At 44.1% G+C, this 18,263-nt stretch overlaps 1 protein-coding gene across 2 annotated transcripts in view; it reads left to right on the top strand.

The window, feature by feature from the left end:
• unc5b (unc-5 netrin receptor B) overlaps positions 1–18,263 on the top strand; it is a 47,095-nt gene that overhangs the window by 25,922 nt on the left and 2,910 nt on the right. The window contains exons 2-16 of one of the 2 annotated variants that reach the window (XM_041050400.1): positions 6,254–6,484; positions 6,747–6,890; positions 7,314–7,417; positions 8,374–8,554; positions 8,676–8,843; positions 9,262–9,426; positions 11,414–11,446; positions 13,521–13,715; positions 14,135–14,476; positions 14,599–14,686; positions 15,087–15,261; positions 15,348–15,587; positions 16,686–16,835; positions 17,354–17,518; positions 17,633–17,811. In XM_041050400.1, coding sequence (XP_040906334.1) covers positions 6,254–6,484; positions 6,747–6,890; positions 7,314–7,417; positions 8,374–8,554; positions 8,676–8,843; positions 9,262–9,426; positions 11,414–11,446; positions 13,521–13,715; positions 14,135–14,476; positions 14,599–14,686; positions 15,087–15,261; positions 15,348–15,587; positions 16,686–16,835; positions 17,354–17,518; positions 17,633–17,811 — 2,560 coding nt within the window. Of the gene's footprint in view, positions 1–6,253; positions 6,485–6,746; positions 6,891–7,313; positions 7,418–8,373; positions 8,555–8,675; positions 8,844–9,261; positions 9,427–11,413; positions 11,447–13,520; positions 13,716–14,107; positions 14,477–14,598; positions 14,687–15,086; positions 15,262–15,347; positions 15,588–16,685; positions 16,836–17,353; positions 17,519–17,632; positions 17,812–18,263 lie in introns of both variants that reach the window. The other variant, XM_041050399.1, reaches the window with a different exon arrangement.

Raw genomic sequence — 18,263 nt, 5'->3', positions numbered from 1 at the left:
GTAAATGGATTTCACAGTCATGAGACTGTTCCTTTGGTCTTGTCAGTCTGCAGTTTATGGATCTTTAAAAAAAACATTTAAAAAAAACTTGTCAGTTGCTAGTTAGAGTGAAAAAAAAACTTAAAAGAGCACCAGCCAGAAAAAGAAGGTGAGTAAGAATCAAAGAGGACCTGAAGAGTGTGTGCCTATCTGTGTGAGAGATGGTGTCTCTTAGTTAGAGAGTCACCATGGTGAGTACAAAGAAACAGGCTGCAGAGCCATGTGGAGCCGCTGCAGGTGCACATCTTGGTGGTAGTATCAAAATATCCAAACAAGAACTTTCAAGGCCAACGTGTTGAAGGCTTTATGAGGGAGCACACTGAGTTGGATCTGTGTCCCTCTTAGCGGGACGTCAAATTCTGCGTCCTGCCTCCTGTCGCCTCACAGCCACCACGAAGAAATGAAAATAATGGCGTCTGTTAGTCACTGGTGAATTTGACATTTCCTATTAAAAGATGACCAATTTTGCCCCCGTCTGGGCTCAAAAGGGTTGCTTATAGTGTAAGTGTTTGCGCCAGCATGTGTGTGTGTGTGTTCAGTCAGATGGGTGAACTGCATGACTCTTCACACTCCGTCTGCCTTTGTTGATGTGAGAAGTGATGCTGTGTCGCTCCAACCTGCATTCATGTCGCCTCATGCCCTGCCTGATGCCAACACACACACACACACACACACACACACACACACACACACACACACACACTGTCCTGCTCACACATTCAGTGATTTTCCATCAAATGTCTAGATCACACGTCTCTGCACTTCATCTTTTCCCTCCTCGCTGGGTTCTTCTCTCTCCTCGTGTAGCGAGTTGTTTTCAGGCTGATGAGGATGAGGTCAGTCTGAATATCAATCACTCAGTGTAATTGTCCTTTAAGGAAGGCAAGGAGAGACTGTCTCCCTCCATCCATCTCTGTCTTTTTCGACCTGCCTCTGTGTGTGTGTGGGTGTGTGCGCGACTCTACCTCGGGACTTCCTCACAAGAATGATGATAATGAAGTAAATTGGTTGAGGATGATGGATATATAGTCAACCACTCAATGTTACATAATGGCTGCTGATCACTATATTTATCGACCTTATTTCCTTCTCTCAGCAGCGTTGTCATTTTTGAATGTCTGTCCTCACAGCTGTTTGTCCTTAGTAGGTTCAGTGAGCTGGTTGTGCTTCATAGCTGCGGGCTATAGTTCCTGCTCCATGCATGTATGTTTGCGTTTTAGGCTGGATGTCATTTGAAGTCGACTGGAGCTGCACAAAGTGCTTTGAATCCAGCAGGCATGAGGGAGGAGGACTGGAGTCAGGGGAGGGCAAGCAGAAAAGCACTCCCATGTCAGACACCAAACTGCAGAGCGGAAGGGAGGAGGTGGGACGCTGCGCTGTTGTTTGTTTGTTTTTGACCTCATAGGACGCCTCAGAAAAAAAAAGAGATTACTGATCTTGCCAAATACAGCCTGACCCCGTGTCTTTTATAGTGTTTCTCTGTTGTTTGGCGGCTTCAAAGTATTCTTCTTCCTATGCTTTATTCTCTCTTTCTCTCTTTCCCCCCACTTCTGAGAACAGTCTTGGGATAGTGAGGGCACTGGAGGGGACAGTAATGACTAACTCTGTAAAGGTAATGATAAAGTACAGACGCTTTAGACTCCACTCTGGCTAGAGGCACTGGGGCTAAGAAAATTACAGTCATCTGTGTGTGTGTGTGTGTGTGTGTGTGTGTGTGTGTGTGTGTGTGTGTGTGTGTGTGTGTGTGTGTGTGTGTGTGTGTGTGTGTGTGTGTGTGGGTGTGTGTGTTAGTGAGAGAGAGAGAATGAGAGGCAAGAGAAGAGAGAGGGTGGAGAAAGACAGGGGCAGAAAGAACAACAGAGACAGTTTCAGTCAGGGTTGAGACAAAGACAGACACTGCTATGATTCATTTTCCTCGCCAGTTATTATAGCAGTCCAGTAGTACATGTGGGTGCGTGTGTTTGTGCGTGCTTTGTGTGTACTGCATCATCTCTCTCCTCTCCTCTTGTCTACAAGTGTCTCTTGACCTGTCTTTGGCTAGCCCTCCTGTCTTCCCATCTTGTCACCTCTGTCCAGATTCCCCCCATCTCTCTCCCACGCTTTATTGCCTTCTAGCGTGGCCTCGCTCCACCACTGTCACTCTGACTCTCAGTTACATTGTAGTGAAGCTCTGTACCCCAGCCGCACAGTCACTAAAGGAGGGAACTCCTTCAGTTACACTATTTGAGTTTAGCATACATGAATAAGAGTCGGTGAGAAAGCACTGTATAAGCATAGGTTGTCATCTTGTGTCTGGGTCTACATGCGTGTGTTCTTGCGATTGTGTGCCCCAGAAAAGAATACCCAGAAGCTTGTGTTTGCTTTCTAGCTGTCTGCTGTCTATCATTAGGGTAATAAAAGACTTGCTGTGCTGCACGGCGAGGAGTTCTTGTCTATAAGGCTCCTCCATTCTGCACAAATTGCCGGCTGCTGAGTTCTGATGGATGTTTGTATGCTGGCCCAAAAACACAGGTTCCACTTTAAACCCTCAGCTCCATTATCTCAGAGGGAGACAGGGGGGAGAGAAAGAAGCTGTCTGTCCGTCTCCTACCTCTGCCATGCAAAAGTGTTTTAATTAAACAGCACAGGCCCAAGAACACACACGCACAGAGAGAGGTTTATCCAAATATGCAGGGCTCTCCTCCCATTCTGTCTCTGTCTGAACCACCGTCTCTCTCCGTTTGTCTGTCTCTGCTGCCATTCTTCCTCTGCCTTCTTCTGTGTCTCTCTCCGTGCCCCCTCTCATTGCGCCTCAAGAGTGACAGGCTGTGTTTTTTAGCCGATGTTTGAACACTGAGCGATCAATGCCGGACAAAGGGAAAGAGCGGGGGTAGAAGGGTAGGGAGGGGCAACACAATTGGTTATTGACAGAGAATTCAAAGTCTGAAAGACTGGAGGCGACAGCTTAGTAAGAGGAGAGCAAGGGGATGCGGAGAGAGAAAACAGACGGGGGAGAGGATTGTGGGAGAGGCATGACGATGAATGCGATTCGTGTTCACGGTTAAGCATCTCTTTGAGATGTGTTAACTTTCATTATTTGTACTTGTTTGTGTTTACTTGCATGATTACCCTTTTGCAGTATTGTACGTGTTTAATTGAGTGTATGTAAGTGACATAAAGTGTGGAACCTGCCAAGGTGTAACCTGTGGGAGCAGAAACTGTGTGTGTGTGTGTGTGTGTGTGTGTGTGTGTGTGTGTGTGTGTGTGTGTGTGTGTGTGTGTGTGTGTGTGTGTGTGTGTGTGTGTGTGTGTGCGCACCTTGTGTGAGTGTGTCTGCATGGATTTTTGTGCATGTTTTCATGTTTGTCATTGTTCTTCTGTACTGCTCTGTGCTTCCCTTGTGAGGGCCACTTTGGGAGTCATGTGTGCCAGTGGAAGAATTTAGCATGATGCAGTGGCTTTTGGTTCATCATTATATTTGCAAGGTGTTCACTTAGTGTTAATATTTAGATGTAGAGCAAAAGTAAAATTTAGTTTTAAGGTTTAACAGCCAGGTTTAACAGGATGGGCAGCCAAGTGTTTTACAATACAGAACCTATAAAACAAAGAGGAACTTTAACACTGGGCTGGTGTTACATCTACTGTAAGACTAGGTTTAAAAAGGCTACACAATTAATAACAGAAAATCATATATCACAATTTTGCATTTCCAATTTCTGAAAGTGTGATCTTGTGATATTAAATGTTTGTATATTTGAGATTCCCCTAAAAATCCCAGTGTATTACATCAAGCATATCCATTATGATGAACCTGTGTAAAACATCTGTTGAGATGTAGAAGCCAGAGGCTCTGGTGGAAATAAAAAAAGCTGAAACATCACATGCATGGTGCATACGATGTTGATCATAATTTGTTATTCTGGTAAAATTTTAATTTTTTGTACATTTGTAAGTGTACTTGTGTCTCTTTTTTCGTGGCACATCTGTTTTAAGTATTGCACTGTACAATTGAAACTTGCAGTGCAAAAAAAAAAAACAATTTGAACAAATTTTCTTTCCTGAAACATACAAGAAATCCTGATTGTAGTATTTGTGATCATCACCAGAATAAATATTTCTGCCTTTACTGCACAGCTTAGGTGGTTGAAAGCATGAAGCGTGCAGCGGTGAGGGTTCAGCTTGGGGTCATGGGTTAGTGCATAAATGTAGTCGGTGATAGGAGAAGTGACTGGAGAAGAACATGTGATTGTGAGAGAGATGAACTAGAGAGAAGCAGAGACAGAGAGACAGACAGAAGATGACGGGTCCGTCCTGGGTGGCTGTTGAGCCTGGAGCAGCTGTTGCCCTTTCTGTCTGTCCTGTGGCCACAGCACTGCCAGGCTCTGAGCTGTGGACAGTGCTGCTTCAGACTCTTTTGTCCCTGCTGGCCCTTTCATGGTGGAGGAGATCTGGGTCAAAAGATGGAGCCATTGCTATACCTGAAGATAGTAAAGCCTCTTGAATCCCATAAATCTCTGTTGGCCTCGGTTTGAATCCTGCTTCAACTTTTGCTCCCACTTCCTTCATGCTCTGTGCTCCTCTTTTCTTTCCCCTAATGTCTCAAAGAGAATCTGTCAAGGGGAGCAGCGGGATGGGGGGGTGGGGAAGTGCTCATGTTCCTAAAATAGGAGATGGTATCTTTCTAAGTAGTTTCTCTTGTTCCCTGGTTGTGGCATAACTGATCAAGTTGGGCTCGATTCATTTTGAAAACTGAACACTGCAAATTAGTCTAGTTTAAATCTCATGGAGGAAAAGCCTCTGCATCTGCCCTCACGCCTCTTTCGTTAGCCACTGAATGTAGAAAATGAGATTTAAAAACTGTAGCGCTGTGAGACTGCTGTGCAGGAAAAGCACAATTACCCATGAGCTGTGTTCATCTGCGTGTGTGTGAGTGTGTGTGTGTCAAGGGAAGAAAGTGCATTGGGCTGGATATGCCCATACCTTTTTGACATCTCCTGACTGGAGCCGACTCTGTCTGTCAATCCCCTGCACTCCGCTCCAGTCTTCCATTTAATGCTTATTGAATTTAGATCATTTTCGTATGCAGAACAAAGTTTTCTACTGGAAGGTCAGACCCATTAACAATTCATAAGAAATTGGATTTACAGAAAGTGATGATAAGAGTTCGATGTTTAAGACATAAAGAGAGAGAAGACATTTCAATTTTGGCTTTTGAAGCATACCTTAAGAAAGTGTAGTTGTGTTTGTGTGCTATAAGTGTCAGGGTTCAGGCAGGTCATTATAACTATACCCTGTTCAGGTTATTCTTTATGGCAGGAGGAGGCTGCAATCCTGCTGTTGCAAGCGTTATGTCACAAGGTTTTCCTCCAGCCTGCCTGTGCTTCAATGCTTTGCTCAAGTACAGAAGGGTGCAATCCAGTTGACGGACACACGAGTTGTGGTTGAGCTTGTGTCATAGTTTAAATTTTTGAGAACAATGGAGCACAGAGCAAAGTTATCAATCCAGACACATAACTCTGTCTACTGCTGAGAAAACAGTAGTAGCCAGTAACATTGCAGCATTGATATACTGCCTGGGATCTATCCGTCATTATTAGAGTAACAAGTCAGAGTGAAGAGGTCAGAAATATCGCGTCCTTCCTGCCAGGAGAGCCTCTTTGCAGCATCGCCAGGGGTGATGTGTCACATCGGAAATGTCAAGGGATAATGTGCGATCAACAGGACTTGTCTGTGGAAGGTCAGCAGCTCTCCTCCCCAGCTGAGAGGCATGGACTTGTTCAGCGAGACCAGATCAGGAGGCTTGCATTGACCAGATTACCAGCAATACAGGGAGGCGAAAATGTCACTGTGTCCCTCCATTTATGGTGCAAACTGTCAGCACCTTAAATGTCTCCTTGAATTACACTAACAGGGTTTCCTTAACGTATACAGTGACAGAATTGTTCATACTTGCCCTAAAGCTGGACTGGGACACACAAGACAAGCTGTCACACACACACACATACTCCCTCCAGTTATGTGATAGCTTATTGATCCCCATGGGACGAATTTGTCATTTTGTTTATTCTTTGCCTCCCCAACAGGGAGGTCAGAGTGCAGAATCAGCTACAGATTGGCCATCCAGATACCGATGGAGACTCTTTGCACTTCTCGAGTACACCTCCAGCTGGCAGGCGCATTAACTTAGGTCTTTCCATTGAAGGGCAATCATCCTAATCACTTCTGTGTTTTTCAGAGAGCAGCGACTACAGCGAGGCCGAGGTCCTCCCCGACTCCTTCCCGTCAGCACCGGCAGAACCTCTCCCAGAATTCCTCCTGGAGCCGGAGGACGCTTTCATCGTAAAGAACCGGCCGGTCCAGCTACGGTGCCGGGCGTCGCCAGCCACACAGATCTACTTCAAATGCAACGGAGAATGGGTCAATCAGAACGATCACGTCACCAGAGAGAGCCTGGACCAGCTCACAGGTGATGCTTACACAAATACACAAAGAGAGGTGTACTCTAAACACAACTACACACACACGTTGTAATGTCACCTTGTATTTCACAGACATAAACATCATCCTCAATTACAAACATCATTTTCAACTAAAGAATCCATTAGCTCCTATAGGGTTTTTATGTGCACATTAACTGCTTTTGGCCTCCAGCCAATGCATTATTTATATGCACTGTGAAAAATATGCCTCACTATCTTCTCTCTCTCACGCTCCCTCTCTCTGCACAGGTCTGGTGGTGAGGGAGGTGGACATCTCGGTGTCGAGGACCCAGGTGGAGGAGCTGTTTGGGCTGGAGGACTACTGGTGCCAGTGTGTGGCCTGGAGCTCGGCTGGCACCACCAAGAGCAACCGTGCCTATGTTCGCATTGCATGTCAGTATCAAGGCTGTGTGTATGTGCTGAGTGTGTGTATGTGTGTGTTTGTGAGACTGAAAGAAAGAAAGGAAGGAAGGAAGGAAGGAAGGAAGGAAGGAAGGAAAAGAGACAGCAGAAGGGCAAATGTTCTCTTGTCATATGTGTCAGCTTAAGTGTATATGCAAATAGATTTGCTGTAGCGCTCCATCTTAGTCCCCCGTGGTAATGTGTGGCGTAGTGTGATTGACACTGTGCATGTTTATGAGAGTATGAAGAAAAAAAATGCCACAGTGACAGAGGCTTTTTGAGGCTTTGCCTGGTGCGTGTGTGTTTGTGTGTGTCTGTGTGACAACCAATGTCACTAAGATAAACATGGTGTCACTCTGCTGTCATGAGGCAGCCATCACTAATTGCTGACTACATCTGTGTCGCCCACTGTAGACCTGAGGAAGAACTTTGAGCAGGAGCCACTGGGGCGGGAGGTGCGACTCGAGCAGGAAGTGCTGCTGCAGTGTCGCCCCCCAGAGGGCATGCCAGCTGCTGAGGTAGATCTCCCCCTCCTCATCCCCGTTCTCATCGCCTGCCCATTTCATTTGGTCGTCTTTGGGGTTAAATTTGTGTTCTTGATACTGATGGATAATAAATAGTTCAAATACATTTGTATTTCATGGTTTAATGTAAAGTTTAATGTATTTTGTGAGATTTAAGTCTATCCAGCTTCATGGCACAATCAAGAAAAAAAACTCCCTAAAACATAGAATGATCAGTAATAATATGCTCAGTTATTTAAGCAACGAAGCAAAAAAGGCTGTGCTTAAATCCACTTTGTGTCATGTTTTAACACTAAGCTGCTCTAACTGTACAGCACATCAGACAGTTTTAATGCTCTCGTAAAACAGCAGTGAAACAATACATTAAAAAAGAAAACAAATTATTCAGAAATGTAGATTTTTATTACTTAGTAAATATTTATGCTCTGCCAAGCTGTATTGTTCTTTTTAGTGGCTTAATAATATGTTTATTATGTGGCATAAAAAGTACATTGCGTGAAAGCGAAAAAGCACAGTATGTGATCACAGGAGAGCGTTTAACTGGTGATGTTTTGTCCATTAGTAAGGAGGATGTGTCAAAAATAAAAGTCAGTTTGACCTAAGAAGCCACAAATTCTATTTTTCTAAACTAAGAATGATTAAATATTGACAATGATTGATCAATACCAAATGCAGCGTGTGAAGCGTGTTGCCACGGCTGCAGGGTTATAGTGTTTGCTGAAGGGGTCTGTGTGTGGCGTGCAGATTCATTGTTATGCAAACGCACCTGCAGATTTTTGCAATGATTTATGTGAGGAAATATCTGCCAAAAGAATTAAAGGAAGTCCATCATTCCAAATTGAAATAACACAGAGGGTTTAGAGTGTGAGAGTTTTATATTTTCAACTAAATTCTTGGAACAAAGTTTTTATTCCAGTGGAGTGTACGTGTCTATTCCTGCTTCTCTACAGGTGGACTGGCTGAAGAACGAGGATGTCATTGATCCATCACAGGACTCCAACTTCCTGATCACCATTGATCATGATCTGATCATCAAGCAGGCCAGACTCTCAGACACCGCCAACTACACCTGTGTGGCTCGTAATGTGGTGGCCAAAAGACGCAGCAGCACAGCTACTCTCATCGTTTATGGTAACATAGGTTTTTTTTCTTACATGTCAGCTATGATGCAGAACTATGAAATATTAGATTTTGGGAGGTTGGTCAGTTAATCATGACACTTTGCCCGTTTTTATGTCTGTCTCTCTGTCAGTGAGTGGAGGTTGGTCTTCTTGGACTGAATGGTCAGAGTGTAATGCTCAGTGCGGGCGGGGCTGGCAGCGACGAACACGCAGCTGTACCAATCCTGCCCCTCTGAATGGAGGAGCCTTCTGCGAGGGTCCACCCTTCCAGAGAGTGACCTGCACCACTCTGTGCCCAGGTGAAGATCGGTATTATTTACAACATTTTCAGACAAAGTACTCATGCACTGGAATATCAGGAAATTTCCTAAATGGGCCATTGTGCAGGAAATAAAAGGATGAATTTTAAAACTTCAGCCAACCAGGACAGAATAGCATTTGGTCGTGTACCTGCTGTGATTTCATCATGGAAATGGAATGTACATCAAGAACAGTGTTATGATTTACTGTCACACACCATTCTGGTTTTTATTGCTTTGCTCCCTGTGTAGGACCACCCTGACTCCAAAGTCCAAAGAAGTTACGCACTTCAAGCTATTACATATGCATCATGCTGCATTATAATGTCATTCCCAATCCCCCTCTGCCTGGCGTGATGGTAGTATTTAGCTGTTGGTTAGATATAAAATGACTCACATCTCCACTGTCTCATTCCAGTGGATGGAGGCTGGACAGAGTGGGCAAAGTGGTCAGCCTGTGGGACAGAGTGCACCCACTGGCGCAGTCGTGAGTGCCAAGCCCCCCCACCCAGGAACGGAGGAAAGCACTGCAGCGGCAGCATGATGGAGAGCAAAAACTGCACTGAGGGGCTTTGTACACGAAGTATGTCACCAGATCAATTTGTTTGAACTGGGGTGGTTGTCAAATGTCAAAAGAGAGTAAATATTTGGACGCATATATATTTCATGATGTAATGTTTCCCAGTTCTTCAGTTGGCCCTTTTGAATTTAGTTCTATAGAGCAGATAGTTCAACTGTCTAATATCTAAAGGAATGTGGTGTTTCAGAGGTATCTATAGGGGTCAGTTCCCTAACAGCATATTTTCTGCTTCAGGTGGTTAGTTGAATTGAAAATAGCAAGTCTTTCAGGCAGGGATTTCTTTGCTCATAATTCAGGTTTATATGGCGTTTTTTTATTTCAGAGCTACTTTGTATAGAACTGCCTTCCCAAGGTGTTTAGCCACTGCAGCATGGTGAGAGTGCAAATGTTGTAGGGATGGTTTGAGAGGAACATCTCCGACAGATGTTTCATGAGGGAAAATTTAGGTTCACAAAGAGAGAAGGCAAGTGATCCACATCTAAAAAGCACAGATGGAGAGAGAGAGAAAGATAGATAGAGCAAGTGCAATGCTAGGGGAGCACAAGGAGTGGGAAGTGAGCATGACACGGCCAAGTCGAAAAATTAGCACAGGGAAGAGCATATGAGAGTGAGTCAGACTCACACTGACACCCAGTGTGCAGCCCATGATGAGCTGGGAGGAATCCAGCTGACAGCGCATTAGAATCTTAGAGACGCACATCCACAGAGGCAGCGAGATACATTCAAGTGCACACTTAAAAACAGATACACACACTAGACACAAGCTGACGCGCACAAGCACACAGACAAACCTTGTAAATGCTCACGCAGCAAGGGGATCATATCCACATTCAGAACAGCGCTGTGCTTCAACTCTATCAAACCTACACGCAAGCCCTGACATAAACAGGCTTCCATGGAGCAGCCAGATTAGACAAATACACTGTCTGATTTGGCTGCAGAGAGCTGAGCGTTCTGAGGACGCCGTCAGGAAAACATGCCCTCAGATAGCTCTGACAGAGGGGAAAGATGGAAAGCACTGTACTGTAGAAAATCTGTAAAGGTGTCTCTTGGCAAACTACAGGCTACTGACTGACTTATTTTCCCTGCACATTAATAGGATTATTCTGTGGTCACAGATATCCTGATGACATTATGACTCCTCGCATTCCTCACATGCTCCAGACAAACAATAGAAGCTCGCTGTAATGTCTCACTCATTGTTAATCCCTCAGAGGAGCGGATAAATACCCCAGTCATAAATGTAAAATGCTTTGAGACACCACAAACCATCATCCTCACTGCATCCTGGCAGACTCTAATTGCCACTGGATGAATGGGAGATTTGAGGAGACCATTTGGTGTTTTGATTGTGCTTGGGAGATAAGGGTTATTTGGTTTGAGATCTAGTACGTGACACAGCCCTGAAAGGTGGTATCGACATTCATCAACCACATTGGTGTTATCTAGGAGGAGACTGTTCCCGTCAGGACAGAGATGTTTTGTTTTTTTTTTCACAAGATGAAGGTGATAACATACCCTATGGGGTGTGTAAAGACATGGTTTCAGTCTGCGTTGTCTCCCTCATGTTCCACACAACACCAGTGACCTTGTTCATTTTCAGAACTGTCTTTAACTTTGCCACTGTCGTCCAGATGATCCTTAGCTCTTTCACACCCATTTCTAAAAGGCTTTTATTCTCATTTTTCATCGCACCATACATTATATAAACAATTATGCTCAACTTCATTCCACAATGCTGCACATTCTCACACATTTCCAGAAGAGAAGCTATTATTGTTGAGATATAAAGTATGTTTTCTTGCTTGCAGTATGCCTTTTATGTTTACATTCATATTTTCATATAGATGAGCTGTTGTTTACTTTGCAGTTTCAGCTTTGTATTATGCTATTGTATCTTTCATTTGCATAATGAATAGTCCATCCATTTTTATGTTTTGTGTTTTTTTTCTTTTCTTCTTCTCTTGTTTTTTTTCTCCTGTTCAAACAGATAAAAAGATTTCTATTGAACATGCAAGCCATCGTAAGTTCACCTTCCCATGACTACACTCTTTCCCTGCTTCACACTGTTTGTGCTGTATGTGTGTCTGTTTGTGTGCTCGTACAGATTAGGACTCCTAACATCTGTGTCGGCACGTGGATCTGATTGCGTGCAGCGTTTTATGTTGAGTCTGTCCATCCACACCTTGTTGTCATCTCAGATCGAGTTCAGTGAAGACTGGGCTCACCTTCTTGTCCAGCTGGCTTATGAATGCTGTTTTCCCATCTTGTCTATTATGTTGACTAAGCGTGGCATGGGTTTCTGAGCTGTCATCACGTTAGCACATTGCTGCATTGAAAAAAAAAAAAGATAAAATGACAAGAAACAGATTAATTAATGTTGGTATAATTCGCCAAATTGACCAAAAACATGACAGAGAGGAAAAATCTTCCAGCTCTGTCATGGAGGGAGCAAAATGACATGTCTCTTTGATCTGGAGGCTGTGCAGTGGAAGCATAGCACTTGCAGGAGAAACACAGTTGATTTCTGTATGACTTTCAGTTAATCTGTGATATAGTTTACATTTGAAGTGATGGTAATTCCTCTAGCTCAATGTGACGTGGGCTCAGGGGAGAGCAGCCACGGTAATGCACCTAATTCGCTATTGTTCCGTTTCTGGTAATAAGTGCGGACGGCTGTCGGATTCAGTTCCCTCGCGCCACGTGAGCATGGGAGCTCTCCTCTGCCAGCCTGTCTGCCTCCGGCTTCCCTCTCCTCCACCCCGTCTTCCACTCTCACTGCTGCTCTGCAGTGTCTGTGGTTTCCTCCAACTTCTTCCCCACTCTCTCCTGCTCTTTTAACACAGCCTTTTCCTCAAGCACTGCTATCCTTATCTCCTCCCTCCTCTCCACCACACTTATAATCCCTCTGTCCTCTCAACAAATCACAACCTTATCTAACTTCTTACTGTCCCTTTTGCCAAATTGCCTCTCCCCTAGCTCTCTTCTCTTCTGTTTATCCAGCCTGACTACGCCTTTTTTTTAATTCCTCTTTGTCACCCGCCAAACTCTCTCCTTGTCTCCCCCTCTTTTCTGCTGCGGTGTGACTGGCTCACGTGTCTCGGTTGGGTCTGGCTCTGCTAGTGTTGGGGAGTCAGGACTAAGCAGGTTTTGTTGGGCCTGCTGACCACTAACAATCAATCACCCATCAGGTGAAAAAAGAGGGAGCCCAACAGGGGGTGCAGGTGAAGTTGAGGCCAAACAAGCCCCCTTCCACTGCATATGATACTCCCCTTGCAGGCTATTAGGAGCAGGTTTATTAATGTTGCTCTACTGAATGATCTCTTTTATCCAAAGAGATGTAGCTGTAACTATCATCAGACTTGACAACCAGTATGGCCTAGCAGGGATACTGCCATAGTTAAAGAATAAATTCACTTTTTTTTATCTATCTTAAAACAACACTGTACTCAGAATAACTATCTTAAAACAACACTGTACTCAGAATAACAGAATAACTGTACTCAGTATAGACATGAGACGAAATTAAAGTGACAGATATCTCATTTAATGCACTAATGGGCATGTTGGTTTTGTCATAAGATAGACGTGAAAAAATGTAAACTTATCCTTTAAAAAAAAGGGCTGCAACTATTTTCATCACTGATTAATTTGTTGATTATTTTTTGATTAGTCAGGTAGTCAGACATGTCAGTGTTAGAACACATAATCAAAAATTCCATCACAATCCCCCCGTGGCACCCAAGGTGACATCTTTATTGCTTGTTTTGTCCGATCAATAGTCCAAACCCCAAATTGACAATGATACAACGATGTGGGAATTCTCTCATTTTAGTAGCTGAAGAAAGATTACTTGATCATCAGAATTGTATTTTATAGTCTGATGGTTGACTAATCAATTAATCGCCTAATCTTTTCAGCACTAACTTAGACTACAATGACTAATCTATGCTACTTCCCGCAGTGATGGATGTGCAGTTAATCAGATGATACCTCATGAATTATGTTTTCTTTCCCCTTGTGTTTCCCTTGCATTTGTGTCTGTTTGCTTTCATATGTGTCTCTTTACGATGTGTGTCATTATGCCCTTTTTCCAGCACTGGCCCCAAGTATGGGTGTAGCAGTCTATGCCGGTCTGGTGGTGGCCCTGCTGCTGTGTGTGATCCTGGCACTGTGCGTGGGAGGGCTGGCATATCGCCGCAGACGCCGCCATCTCCACGGAGATATCACCGATTCTTCATCTGCTCTCACCACCGCCTTCCACCCTGGCAACTACAAGCCTCCCAGACAGGGTGAGTTCACACACACACATTATTCAATACATTTCTCATTTCACTTCTCCTTTTATCATTGTTTGTTTTCACAACTTTTCTTGTTTTTACTCATCTTCATAGGAGAACTTTTTCACAATTCATTTCATTATCACACTGCTATTTATAACATCCCATAAATTAATTCTCTTTATGCTGTTATCTCCTCTCGCTTAGTCAATTCTCTGTTCCTAACTGCATTACATTTTTTACATTTTAAGCCTTTGTTACGGTATCCCTTCTCTTGTTCTCGCCATCAAATATTAATTAGCAACATTAATCCATTTCACTCGCGTCACTTTTAGCACTCTCAGCCCTGCCTCTGTCATTTCTGGTGATAAGAGAACAGCTCATCTCTTTTCCTGTTTCTGCAGATAACCCTCACCCTCTGCACCCCTCAGCTCCACCAGATCTGACAGCCACAGCGGGTGCTTTTCGTGGACCGCTCTTCTCCCTGCAGCAGGGGGTCAACGATAGCCCTCACAAAATCCCCATGACCACCTCTCCCCTGCTGGACCCCTTGCCCAGTCTCAAGATCAAGGTGTACAACTCCTCCACTCTTTCCTCCCTGGAGCTCCCTGCTGACATGGGCTCAGGTGACGGGGAGATCCTCAGCCTGAAGTCGGTGGGCACTGTGGGTAGAGAGCGAGAGTACCACAGTCACACGCTTTCCAGAGAGCCTGGGCTTAGCACCAGTGCCACCCTGGGTAACTTGGGAGGACGCCTCACCATCCCAAACACAGGTAACAACAAACAACTCACACACACAACTGTCTTTTCATCCATAAATGGAAAGATTTGTATTCTCCTACTGTGAAGCAATGACATGTTAATCACACATAAGACATGATGCCTTCTCCCTTAGGTGTGAGTCTGCTGGTCCCTCCTGGCACAATCCCCCAGGGAAAGTTCTACGAGATGTACCTCATTATTAATAAGTGGGACAAAACAACGTGAGTGCTGTTCATCTTTATCCCTCTATTTCACTCATCTCCTTTGCAACCACGTAACAGACCTCATTCTCACCTCAATCAGAAATTTTCCCATGCAAGGCTCACCTACTGCGAACCACTTGAAGGTTATTTGGAAGTTCTATCACTTTTTCTGAGGATAAAAAAAATTATCAACTTGACTCAACTTCTACACGAATATATTGGAGTGGATTAATTTCTTGCCAATTTTCTGAAAGTTTGATATTCACTTTGCTTCAAATACATCAATACCAGCATGTTACAAACCGTGTCGCGGCCACAATGTTCTTTTATAAATGAAGTGTGATGTTTCGGCAAACGTTGTAAATGCCCGATGTTCTCCCTGTATGTGTGTGTGTGTGTGTGTGTGTGACATTTACAGGCTACCCTCTGAGGGCAGTCAGACTGTTCTGAGTCCTGTGGTGAGCTGTGGCCCATCCGGTATGCTGCTGAATCGCCCTGTGGTCCTTACGTTGCCCCACTGTGCCCAGCTGGACACACCTACACCTGACTGGACCCTCACACTCAAGACTCAGACGCACCAGGGGGCTTGGGAGGTCAGACAGCTTAACACTGGCATCAGATAATGGAGATCTCATCTCACGGTGTGGCATCACTGAGCCCTACTTCAATCTTTTTTTAGGAGGTGCTGACAGTGGGCGAAGAGACTTTGTCATCTCCTTGCTACCTGCAACTGGAGGAGGAGTGTTGTCACGTTCTCATGGAGCAGCTGGGAACGTATGGCCTAGTGGGCCAGTCCTGCCCTCCACAGCCTGCCTGCAAACGCCTGCAGCTGGCTCTGTTCGCCCCCCGAGCACCCTGCCTCTCCCTGGACTACAGCCTCCGGATCTACTGCATCCATGACACGCCACATGCCCTCAAGGTGTTTATTCATCTCTTTTGTCTGTCTGTGTATATGTATTTGTTGATGTCTATATATCTGAACATCTATCAGTTTGTCCTGCTATTTAATTTTATTCTTCTTGCGTCTCTGTTTTCTCTTCTATTGGCTTGCCTAATTCATTTTTTTAAATGTGCAATTCTGGCAATACTGTACATGGTAGTTTAAATATTAAAAGAGTACTCCAGTGATTTAGCATGTAACACTGTTGGACACAAACAAAGAATCAAAATCACTGCAGCAGAGCCAGAGGAATTGTCTTCTTTATTCCATGCATTTGTTTTCCTTGTCAAAACCTGGCACCTACATTACCCATAATATAACTCGCCTGCTGACAGTTCTGTTGGAGCTTTGGTTGTGTTGTGCTAACGGAAGCTAATGTAGTTTTGAACAGCTATCCTCGTTCTCAGTTCAAAAAAAAAAGAAAGCCAAAATAAAGGACAGATTAAATCATGCTGAAGACGTGGACATGCAAAATCAGAAAGCATAACATGAAATAAAATAAAGCAAAGTATAAATAGAATATAATAAAAATGTGTTGTGAAATTGAAGCGTGAAACAAGATCATAACAATAAAAGTTAATATAACTCATTTCCATAGTGGTTCAGGGCAATAGAGGAGCGCCATCCCATCTTGACTGACCCTGCAGATCCACCCTGTGTTTTCAAATTAAATTCTGGTATCACATAATGAATCTTCCTGTCCCACTAGAAGCAGAGCCTTAAAATAGTGCTGCACAATACGAGCTCCCTACTAAACAGCAAGTGAGCACTCCACATCCAGTGAAAGTTGGACTCAGTGACGTTAAATATTTTCCTTCTCTCCGTCCCTTTTGTATGAAGTGTTCACAGACCAGCCGGGGTAGTAAACATGAGCGTGCTGTGTGCAGTTTACTGGCATCACATTGCATGATTTCTGGCAGCTAAAGTTCAAATAGCTTTCACACTGTTAGGTCTCACATTTCCTTGTGGAGACACCAACTTGACTGAATGCACGACACATTTTAATTAAGCATTTTAGAAAGTATGCTCTCAAATAAATGTGTTCCTAAAGCCCGTCTTCTCTCACCCTCTGTGCAGGAGGTGCTGGATTTGGAAAGAAGTCTAGGTGGAGTTTTGCTGGAGGATCCCAAGCCGCTGCTCTTCAAAGACAGTTACCACAACCTGCGTCTGTCCATCCACGACATTCCTCACACTCACTGGAGAAGCAAACTACTGGCCAAATACCAGGTGACATAATGTAACAGATAATAGATACTGGCCTCATATTACATGTATTTTCTAGAAGAGAACAATCTGCCTGTATATGAATAAAGGTCAAATAATCAGAAGCTTAAAATTAGTATAAATAGATTGCCAGTGTTACTAAAAAATAAAGAAATACCTCAGAACTGTTGATTTCACTTTAGTAGAATGGCTGTTTTCTCAGAGACTTTTCTCAGCTGCATTCTCTCAGCGGCAGCACTGAGATTGCAGTCTGAACCTCCTCTGAATAAACAAACGGGGGAATCTGATAGTGGTTCTAATTTATGGACAGTGCACTCTGGAAATAAATTGTGCTCTGACACGCAGAGACCCAGTTGGTGGAAACACCCAGTATCAAAATAAAGCATGCTGCACACTCCTTGAATGGAAACTGTGCTCTAGATCATTCCTGATTGTGCTGCTCAGGACAAAAACACTGTGATCACCTTGTGGAGACACTTTTTATCCAGCTTTTCGCTTTACGGTTTTTCTTTCTGTTACAGGAGATCCCGTTCTATCACATTTGGAGCGGCAGTCAGAGACCTCTGCACTGCACCTTCAGCCTGGAGAGAGGCAGCCTGGCTGTGTCACAGCTCACCTGTAAGATCTGTGTCCGACAGGTGGAAGGAGAGGGACAGATATTTCAGCTGCATACAGACATCCAGGAGGTAATAGTAACAACTAAGACAGGCTTGTATAAATATAGATAATAGTGTAATGAAGTGCAGTGGCATTCATGCCAATAAAACACTAAGTACGGTCTTCTCTCTGTCTCAATCCAGACTCTACCCCCACACTCGCCCCTCCCCTCAGGAGGCACCTGCCTGCCTTCCTCTCAAGTGGGACCCTATGCCTTTCGCTTGCCTGACTCCATCCGCCAGAAGATCTGTGCCAGTTTGGATGCACCCAGCGCTCGCGGGTGTGACTGGAGACTACTGGCACGCAGTCTGGGCTTTGACAGGTCAGATCAGCCTCACATGTTTATGTGTGAAAGGCTGCTTGGTCACACTGTAGTTGTAGAGTCCAGTGCTGATCCTCAGGTTCTTAGCTCCTACTGTCGAGTGATAAATCTGTGTCTCTTTCCGAGGTGAGGTGTGTGTGGGGTTGTAATTTAAAAAGGGCCCAGAGTTGGAGTTTAGGTCATGTGTGACACAATGAGCACAAATTTTAAGTGTAAAAAAAAAAAAGTGTTATATTCAGGTCATACTCAATGGAATCTTGAAATTAGTTCAGGAATATGATTCAGTTACTCTTTTTTTTTTTTACATTGCTACACTACTCCACAAAATATCAGACAATATTTAATCTTGCTAACTAGCTAGTCCTGTTATGTGAAATATGATAGTTAATTGGGTATCAATATTGGACTGTCAAAGGGTAACCAGCAGTATTTTATCTTTGTATTGTATCTTT

Source organism: Toxotes jaculatrix, chromosome 11 (assembly GCF_017976425.1).
Source record: "Toxotes jaculatrix isolate fToxJac2 chromosome 11, fToxJac2.pri, whole genome shotgun sequence".
In the NCBI taxonomy this organism is placed as follows: domain Eukaryota; kingdom Metazoa; phylum Chordata; class Actinopteri; family Toxotidae; genus Toxotes; species Toxotes jaculatrix.
This window is presented reverse-complemented; position numbering and strand designations above follow the sequence as displayed.